The sequence below is a fragment of the Tachysurus vachellii genome, chromosome 9 (assembly GCF_030014155.1).
Source record: "Tachysurus vachellii isolate PV-2020 chromosome 9, HZAU_Pvac_v1, whole genome shotgun sequence".
NCBI classification, from domain to species: Eukaryota; Metazoa; Chordata; class Actinopteri; order Siluriformes; family Bagridae; genus Tachysurus; species Tachysurus vachellii.
Window position 1 is genome coordinate 28,143,596 of NC_083468.1, and position 10,000 is coordinate 28,153,595.

The 10,000-nt window shown below is 44.3% G+C and overlaps 2 protein-coding genes across 3 annotated transcripts in view; one reads left to right on the plus strand and one right to left on the minus strand.

Annotated features, from left to right (window-relative positions):
• LOC132851530 (transmembrane 6 superfamily member 1-like) overlaps positions 1 to 5,472 on the plus strand; it is a 6,837-nt gene extending 1,365 nt beyond the window's left edge. The window contains exons 3-10 of the mRNA XM_060878476.1: positions 1 to 55; positions 1,180 to 1,283; positions 1,750 to 1,832; positions 1,933 to 2,051; positions 2,200 to 2,304; positions 2,415 to 2,507; positions 2,597 to 2,716; positions 2,842 to 5,472. The exon at positions 1 to 55 is cut by the window's left edge and continues 43 nt beyond it. Coding sequence (XP_060734459.1) covers positions 1 to 55; positions 1,180 to 1,283; positions 1,750 to 1,832; positions 1,933 to 2,051; positions 2,200 to 2,304; positions 2,415 to 2,507; positions 2,597 to 2,716; positions 2,842 to 3,033 — 871 coding nt within the window. The 3' untranslated portion in view covers positions 3,034 to 5,472. The remainder of the gene's footprint in view (positions 56 to 1,179; positions 1,284 to 1,749; positions 1,833 to 1,932; positions 2,052 to 2,199; positions 2,305 to 2,414; positions 2,508 to 2,596; positions 2,717 to 2,841) is intronic.
• A 188-nt stretch (positions 5,473 to 5,660) lies between these two features.
• The window catches only part of hdgfl3 (HDGF like 3), a 10,424-nt gene continuing 6,084 nt past the window's right edge, over positions 5,661 to 10,000 (minus strand). Inside the window, exons 5-6 of one of the 2 annotated variants that reach the window (XM_060878477.1) lie at positions 9,177 to 9,302; positions 5,661 to 7,625 (exon numbers count right to left, since the gene is read on the minus strand). In XM_060878477.1, the coding sequence (XP_060734460.1) occupies positions 7,596 to 7,625; positions 9,177 to 9,302 (156 nt within the window). In that variant the 3' untranslated portion in view covers positions 5,661 to 7,595. The remainder of the gene's footprint in view (positions 7,626 to 9,176; positions 9,303 to 10,000) is intronic. The other variant, XM_060878478.1, reaches the window with a different exon arrangement.

Consider the following 10,000-nt stretch of genomic DNA (forward strand, 5'->3'; position numbering starts at 1 on the left):
AGGCCTTGAGCAGGATGGCATCATTGACGGGTTTATGACCTTTTACCTGAAACAGGTATCAGTCCAGTGACCTTTTTATTATTAACAGGTCGTTTGATTTTCAGAAGAAGTAACAAGTGAGTTTTAGTTGTTTGGCCTGAGGATGATTATGTATAAGATCACTAAGCTGCTGCAAGTGTACAGTGTGTAAAGACTAACTGTACAGTGTGTGTCGTGTGTCTGTGTGTGTATTGTGTGTTTAGCGTGTGTTTAGAGTATGTGTGTGTGTATATTGTGTTTTGAGAGTGTGTTTAGAGTACGTGTGTGAGTGTGTTTTGTGTGTTAGCGTATCTGTGTGTGTGTTGTGTGTAGAGAGTGTGTTTAGAGTATCTATGTGTGTATTGTGCTTTAGCGTATCTGTGTGTTGTGTGTAGAGTGTGTTCAGAGTATCTATGTGTGTGTATTGTGCTTTAGAGTATCTATGTGTATTGTGTGTAGAGAGTGTGTTTAGAGTATCTGTGTGTATTGTGTGTAGATAGTGTGTTTAGAATATCTGTGTGTATTGTGTGTAGAGAGTGTGTTTAGAGTATCTGTGTGTGTGTATTGTGTGTAGAGTGTGTTTAGAGTATCTATGTGTATTGTGTGTAGAGAGTGTGTTTAGAGTATCTATGTGTATTGTGTGTAGAGAGTGTGTTTAGAGTATCTGTGTGTATTGTGTGTAGAGAGTGTGTTTAGAGTATCTGTGTGTTGTGTGTAGAGAGTGTGTTTAGAGTATCTATGTGTATTGTGTGTAGAGAGTGTGTTTAGAGTATCTGTGTGTATTGTGTGTAGATAGTGTGTTTAGAGTATCTGTGTGTGTATTGTGTGTAGAGAGTGTGTTTAGAATATCTGTGTGTATTGTGTGTAGAGAGTGTGTTTAGAGTATCTGTGTGTTGTGTGTAGAGAGTGTGTTTAGAGTATCTATGTGTGTGTATTGTGTGTACAGAGTGTGTTTAGAGTATCTGTGTGTTGTGTGTAGAGAGTGTGTTTAGAGTATCTGTTTGTTGTGTGTAGAGTGTGTTTAGAGTATCTGTGTGTATTGTGTGTAGAGAGTGTGTTTAGAGTATCTGTGTGTATTGTGTGTAGAGAGTGTGTTTAGAGTATCTGTGTGTGTATTGTGTGTTGTGATGTTTTTTACTTGATGGTGCTGATTCATTTTAGGCGAATCCTCACATTAATACGGCTCACGGTCACATGATCTCCTACTGGGATGGATGTGCTCACTATCTGATGTACCTTCTGATAGTGGCTGCAATAACATGGGGGTAAACACCACACACACACACACACACACACACACACACTCACAGAAACACACACAGAAACATGCACTCTACACACAGACACACACACACACAGAAACATGCATCTACACACGCAGACACACACTCACAAACACACACACAAACATGCACTCTACACACACACACGCACTTACACACACATACATGTACTCTACACACAGACACACACATACACACAAACATGCACTCTACACATGCAGATACACTCACACACATACACACACATACACACAAACATGCACTCTACACATACGGACACAATCACACTCACACACACAAAAACACACACACAAACTTGCACTCTACACACGCAGACACACACACACAAACATGCACTCTACACATGCAGACACAATCACACTCACACACACATACACACACAAACATGCACTCTACAGAGATGCTGTTAATTGTGTTGTTTGTGCAGAGAAAGTTACAGACCGATCGGTCTGTACTGGGTAGGATCCTTCATGATGCAAATCATTGTTTACATTCCAGGCAGTGTGGTGGGTAAGTACAGTACAGAACAACCACATGACTCCTCAAGTGATTCACTTAGATTCATACAAGATTTTTAAACGATTCACTTTACACTGTGTGTGTGTTCCAGGTAAATATGGAACTCGGCTGAATGCTCTATCTATGCTCCACCTGCTCTATGTGTGTGTATCTATGTGGGCCTGTTTTAGAGTGTTTAACCAGCCTGCAACCCGAGACCAACCAGCAACAGTGAGACACACACACACACAACCTTAGTAAAGTTAGGGTGTGTGTACACAATGATCATGGCTCTGGTTTCTAGTTAATGTTTCTCTCTTTTATTTGCATATTTTATTTATTTTTGTTCTGTTGTGTTTATATTATGATTTATTTGTAGAATGTTCAGTGTGAACAGATGAAGTCCCTGTTACAAAGACCTGTGGATTTGTTCTTCTTGCTCAGCCTCATTACTGCTACAACCTTCTCTGTTGTCAGAGGCCTGGTGAGGAAAATCTACAGAAATAAAGTGGAATTGACATTATTATTAATTATGCTAATAATACTGTGTACAATGTAGGTAAGTCTTGTTTGTTTCTGTGTGTGTGTGAGCAGGTGGTTCTGGACTGTCCTGCAGATTGGTGTCGTGAATATGTGCTACATTATGAACCATACCTTAAAGACCCCTCAGCATATCCAACTGTACAGGTGTGTGTGTGTCCTATAGATGTTACTGAATATGTTATACTTCATGTTGTGGTTCACAATGATGCAGTGTATGTGTGTGTGTGTTACAGATGTTAGTGAACATGCTCTATTCCACTCCATGTGTAATAATGATGATGTATGGTCTGTGTGTTCCGGGTTGTGATTGGCTGCCAGATCTGAGTTTGGTGCACGCAGGTGCCATGGCACAGGTACACACACAAACATATCACATCACACATCTCTAATACAGCAGCACTCTTCAGCTAGCATTATGTCTTTGGGAATTAAGACACTTTGGGAAAGTGGTATTAATCATATTAATATTTCGTTTCAGGCTCAGTTCTGTCACATTGGAGCATCACTACACACTCGGACTCCGGTCATGTTCCGCATTTCAAGCGAGCAACTGCTCTTTTTTTTCACCTTCAACCTGTTCTACGCTTTAGTACCTCAGGCGCTTAGTTACCGCTGCATCAGCCATCCTGCCTTCTTCATCAGCAAAACCCAACAAAGCCGAACTGACTGACCCTCCCTACAATGTACCCTCAGGACTGATCCCCCTATAGGACTGACCCTCACTATAGAGTCCCCTGAGTACTGACCCTCCCTACAGAGTTCCCTCAGTACTGAACCTCTATAGAGAGTTCCCTCAGAACTCACCCTCCCTACAGAGTTCCCTCAGTACTGACCTTACCTTCAGAGTTTCCTCACGACTGACCTTCCCTACTGAGGTCCCTTAGTACTGACCCTCTTTACAGCATTCCAGCAGTACCAACCCTCCATACAGAGTTTCCTCAGGACTGACCCTCCCTACAGCATCATCTCAGTACTGACCCTCCCTGTAGATTGCCCTCAGTACTGTCCTTCCCTACAGAGTTACCTTAGGACTGGCCCTCCCAACAGAGTTCTCTCGGGACTGACCTTCCCCTACAGAGTTCCCTTAGGACTGATCCTCCCTACAGAGTTCTCTCGGGACTGTCCTTCCCCTGCAGTGTCCCCTCAGGACTGACCTTCCCTACAGAGTTCCCTCAGTACTGACCTTCCCTACAGAGCTCCCTCAGGACTGACCCTCCCTACAGATTTCCCTCAGAACTGACCGTCCCTACCGCATCCCATCACTACTGATCCTCCCTACAGAGTTCCCTCAGTACTGACCCTCCATACAGAGTTTCCTCAGGACTGACCCTCTGTACAGAGTTCCCTTAGGATTGACCCTCCCTACAGCATCATCTCAATACCAACCCTCCCTACAGAGTTCCCTCATTTCTGACCCTCCATACAGAGTTCCCTCAGTTCTGACCCTCCCTACAGAGTTCCCATCAGTACCGACCTTCCCTACATATTTCCCTCAGGACTAACCCTCCCTAAAGCATCCCATCAGTACTGACCCTCCCTGCAGATTTCCCTCAGTGCTTACCCTCCCTGCAGAGTTCTCTCAGTACTGATCTTCCCTACAAAGTTCCCTCAGTACTGACCCTCCCTACAGAGTTCCCTCAGCACTGACCCTCCCTGCAGAGTTCCCTCAGGACTGACCCTCCCTACAGAGTTCCCTCAGTACTGACCCTCCCTACAGAGTTCCCTCAGTACTGACCTTCCCTACAGAGTTCCCTCTGGACTGACCCTCCCTACAGATTTCCCTCAGAACTGACCCTCCCTACTGCATCCCATCAGTACTGACCCTCCCTACAGAGTTCCCTCAGTACTGAACCTCCATAGAGAGTTCCGTCAGAACTCACCCTCCATACAGAGTTCCATCAGTTCTGACCCTCTTTTCAGAATTTCCTTAGGACTGACCCTCCCTACAGATTTCCCATCAGTACCGACCTTCCCTACAGATTTCCCTCAGGACTAACCCTCCCTAAAGCATCCCATCAGTACTGACCCTCCTTACAGAGTTCCCTCAGTGCTTACCCTCCCTGCAGAGTTCTCTCAGTACGGACCTCCCATACAGAGTTCCCTCAGTACTGACCTCCCATACAGAGTTCCCTCAGTACTGACCTCCCATACAGAGTTCCCTCAGTACTGACCTCCCATACAGAGTTCCCTCAGTACTGACCTCCCATACAGAGTTCCCTCAGTACTGACCCTCCCTACAGATTTTCCTCAGGACTAACCCTCCCTAAAGCATCCCATCAGTACTGACCCTCCCTACAAAGTTCCCTCAGTGCTGAGCTCCCATACAGAGTTCCCTCAGTACTGACCTTCCATACAGAGTTCCCTCAGTACTGACCTCCCATACAGAGTTCCCTCAGTACTGACCTCCCATACAGAGTTCCCTCAGTACTGACCTCCCATACAGAGTTCCCTCAGTACTGACCTCCCATACAGAGTTCCCTCAGTACTGACCTCCCATACAGAGTTCCCTCAGTACTGACCTCCCATACAGAGTTCCCTCAGTACTGACCCTCCCTACAGATTTTCCTCAGGACTAACCCTCCCTAAAGCATCCCATCAATACTGACCCTCCCTACAGAGTTCCCTCAGTACTGACCTTCCATACAGAGTTCCCTCAGTACTGACCTCCCATACAGTGTCCCCTCAGGAATAGATGGTTAAAATGTACATATTTACATATACAATACCTAGGATTTAAAAATAAAATCTTTATCACACGAATTGTCTACCAACTGAGTGCACAAACGTCCCATGGTTTCAGATCTTTTGTAGATCCTCACAAACGCTAATAAAGTTAAAGATGATGTTTACATGATGTTACTAAACCTGGGGAGTTTCATCAGTCCAAATAAATCATGAGAATTCATGTTTACAGCATGCTCGAGAACATCACTGTACTAAAGATTTAGTTTTATGACATTCTGAAGATAAAAACAAATGAACATTGTGATATTCTTTCTCCCTTTACACACCCATACTCTAACACAAATACTGCATTATTAATATTGCAACAAATTAACACTAAATATTCAATCAGAAAATCTAAAATAAAAATGAATTCACACTCTGATATGTTGTATGTGAACAAGCCAGCTCTATGAGCCCGCTGTTTTAGCTAAACCCCCAAACCAAAACAGCTCAGTACCAGTCCTGGGTTAAACACTGGTGTCTAGACTGAATGCAGCCCTGGTTTCATGGTGCCCCCTGGTGTCAGACGGGTGAGTGGAAGTGTGTAGTGAGACTCAGCAGACCTTAAACTGTGCATTCCAACAAATTTATTTTGTAAAAGTTTTGTGAATAAACAGGAAAAACAGTTTACAGTGAACTACAAACGTTGAAAATGTAAGATAGAACTGTAACGAGCAGAACAAAGATAAAGAGGGGCAAAAAAAATCTACATCTCTTTGTAATGATTTTACCCACTGACAAGCATGTCTGAGTTAACAAGGGGCGGGGCTTTAAATCCCATCCCAGTGGATTTGAATGTGTGACATCAGCAAGATTTGTTTTTATTCTTTGGCTTGACGCTCGAGTGTAGTTGGGTAATATAACAGGAAGTTGGCTGTGTGTACCAATAGGATCCCCAATAATGTCATATGATCACTGTAAGCTCCGCCCACACTGCCACAGAAACATGTGTCATGTGACTAAATCAGGACATGAGAATGCGCTAACACTTACCACAGATGTTTCATCTACCATCATCAAAAATAAATAGAATATATTCTTTGTATAAACACAGATCAGGAAGTAAAAGAGCGTCTTCAGTTCAGTGATGATGTTACGAAGTGCTAAATGTTAAGAGACACTTCCTGCCTCAGACTCGGAGCTAATATCCAAGCGAGTTTTATATTACAGAATTAATAAGACAGACAGCATGCCACTAAAGAGCTAAGAAACAAGCGAGCGCACAGACACAGGAACCAAAATTCACTTTATTTATATAAAAAATGAACAAACAAACAAACAAACAAACAAAACAAAACTAAACAAAAAAGATCATTAATCTGTTCGCGTGGTCCCGAATTCTACAGCAACATGAACTCAAACCATCAACAGTGTGTTACTAAAAACCACTATTTATACTTATCACGCTGTCTGTCTGTCTGTCTGTCTGTCTGCCTCTCATGGGTTTATACACAGCATGTACAGGGTCAAAGGTCAGAGGGTAAAAGTGCAAAGAGGAGAACTAAAAAGGTCAGTTTAGGAGTTTAGGGTTAAAGATAAAGAAATTAAGGTGAAAGGTTAAAGGTTACTCTAAGCAAGGAACGAGAAGCTTTAATGTATGTCTGGGGTGAAAGGTCAGATGTTAGGTATACAGTAGGAGATCAGGTTAAGGTCACATTTAGGAAAAGTTACGAAAAGAGTGAAGGTGAAAGGTCAAGGCCGGGGTCAAAGATAGGAGCTTCAGTTTAAAGCTTCAGTTTTAGAAGAAAGAAAAGAGTAACAGGGTGAAAGGTCAGCATTAGGGTTAATGATTGGAGTAAGGGCTCGACATTACAAGGTTTAGCAAGAAAAAAGTCTGAGTTAAACCGTCAGGATCAAAGGTCAGAGTTCACACTTAATAGGTAGTGTTAAAGTAAAAGCTTATGGAAAGGCAGCAAATCATGAACAGTGTTATGTCGAAGGGTCAAAGTTTAGGGCTAGACCAGTCAGGGTTTAGTATAAAAAAATCAAGGTTTAACATAAAAAGGTTAGGGTTCAGGGTAAAAGGTCAGGGTTCGGGGTGAAAGGTCAAAGGACAGAGTGGGCTGGTTTCCAGGTGAACACTCCAGCTATAACAGCTACAGCTAGAACATCACACTAAACTGATGACTATATTACATCTGATAAAGTGTTAGTTAACACTGCACATTAAAGGGGCAGTAAGCAACATTTCAGCCAAATTCACACTAAGAACACTAGAACAACAAAACCTTCAAACACTTCATCAAAATCACTGCAGGCCTTTAAAAGCTGCAGGTGTAATAAAGAATATGACTTACCGCCCCTTTAATTCTACGTGTTTTTGCTTCAGCTTGGCTCGGTTGATGACATGGATGAATTTCTCTGTACTTGTGGCTTTAATATTATTTTCTGATCAGTGATTTTTATAATTACGTTTTTTCTTTTCTTTATTATTTTGATGTCAAAGCGAGTTACATTTCCAACATCACAGAACAAACCACAACATGATCAGATTTACTTCAGGATCTAATGTTCCTCTCGGAGCAGCTGGTTCTGCTGGAACACACACACACACACACACACACACACACACAAACACAGACACAATAAATTTTATTTTATACAACTCTTATTAACATGTAATAACACTGTAATGTTACAGCATTTAAATAGGACATGTAGCAAATAACCAGACCTGAATAACTGATCTGAGGTACAGATAAACAGACAGACACAAAATACAGAAAGGCACAAAAAGATGGACAGACAGTGAGAGACAGACAGATAGATAGATACACACTCAACAGAGACAGGGGAACGTACACACACACACACACACACACACACACACACACACACACACACACACACAGAGGCAGACAGGTACAGAGAGTCAGACAGAGAGGCAGACAGACAGAGTCAGACAGAGAGTCAGGCAGAGAGTCAGACAGAGAGTCAGGCAGACAGAGAGTCAGGCAGACAGAGAGTCAGGCAGAGAGTCAGGCAGACAGAGAGTAAGACAGGCAGACAGTGTCAGGCAGAGAGTCAGGCAGACAGAGTCAGACAGAGTCAGACAGAGTCAGGCAGACAGAGAGTCAGACAGAGGCAGACAGTGTCAGGCAGAGAGTCAGGCAGAGAGTCAGACAGAGAGTCAGACAGAGAGTCAGGCAGAGAGTCAGGCAGACAGAGAGTCAGACAGACAGAGAGTCAGGCAGAGAGTCAGGCAGAGAGTCAGACAGAGTCAGACAGAGAGTCAGGCAGAGAGAGAGTCAGACAGAGAGTCAGACAGAGAGAGTCAGGCAGAGAGAGAGTCAGACAGAGAGTCAGGCAGACAGAGAGGCAGGCAGACAGAGAGTCCGACAGAGAGTCAGGCAGAGAGGCAGACAGAGAGTCAGGCAGAGAGAGAGTCAGACAGAGAGTCAGGCAGAGATTCAGGCAGAGAGAGAGTCAGGCAGAGAGTCAGGCAGACAGAGAGTCCGACAGAGAGGCAGGCAGGCAGAGAGTCCGACAGAGAGGCAGACAGAGAGGCAGACAGAGAGGCAGGCAGGCAGACAGAGAGTCAGACAGAGAGTCAGACAGAGAGGCAGACAGAGAGGCAGACAGAGAGAGAGTCAGACAGAGAGTCAGGCAGAGAGAGAGTCAGGCAGAGAGGCAGACAGAGAGTCAGGCAGACAGAGAGTCCGACAGAGAGTCCGACAGAGAGTCCGACAGAGAGGCAGGCAGGCAGACAGAGAGTCAGACAGAGAGGCAGACAGAGAGTCCGACAGAGAGGCAGGCAGAGAGGCAGGCAGGCAGACAGAGAGTCAGACAGAGAGTCAGGCAGACAGAGAGTCAGACAGAGAGTCAGACAGAGAGTCAGGCAGAGAGTCAGACAGAGAGTCAGACAGAGAGTCAGGCAGAGAGTCAGGCAGACAGAGTCAGGCAGAGAGTCAGGCAGACAGAGAGGCAGACAGAGAGTCAGACAGAGAGTCAGGCAGACAGAGAGTCAGACAGAGAGGCAGACAGAGAGTCAGACAGAGAGTCAGGCAGAGAGTCAGACAGAGAGTCAGACAGAGAGTCAGACAGAGAGGCAGACAGAGAGTCAGACAGAGAGTCAGGCAGACATACCCCTGGACAGCACGTCTTCTTGTCTGAGTTCTGCAGGTCGTTATCGTTGTCTTTTTTCTCCTCGTCTTCTTTACCGTCCTTCTCCTCTTCCTCCTCAGCAGAGCACTTCCTGGACAACTTTGACTTCTGAAACACAGACAATAATAACAATAATATTAATAATCAAACCTATTCACATCTACATCTTCACACCCCTCTCTGGTTCTCTTGAAAAAAAATGGTACGCTCCACTCTGGTCCTCACAGAACAGGGAATGCATGTTGCTAGGCAACAGTTGCTATGTAGAGTGGGAGTGTATTATGAGGCGCAGGCTGCATCTCTGACACACATTCAGGTGCAGCAGGTATTCGGTCCTGATTGTGCTGCTTCATCACAGACTGCGATATTATCACAATATTGTCCTCAAAATGATCACATGACATTCCTCTCATTTCAGACACGTTACAGTTGTTATAGCAACTTCTCACACGTGTAACACACGTGTCTCCTTCGTGTTAAACCCTCAACACTTCTCACAGGTGTAACACACGTGTCTCCTTCGTGTTAAACCCTCAACACTTCTTACAGGTGTAACACACGTGTCTCCTTCGTGTTAAATCCTCAACACTTCTCACACGTGTAACACACGTGTCTCCTTCGTGTTAAACCCTCAACACTTCTCACAGTTGTAACACACGTGTCTCCTTCGTGTTAAACCCTCAACACTTCTCACAGGTGTAACACACGTGTCTCCTTCGTGTTAAATCCTCAACACTTCTCACAGGTGTAACACACGTGTCTCCTTCGTGTTAAATCCTCAACACTTCTCACACGTGTAACACACG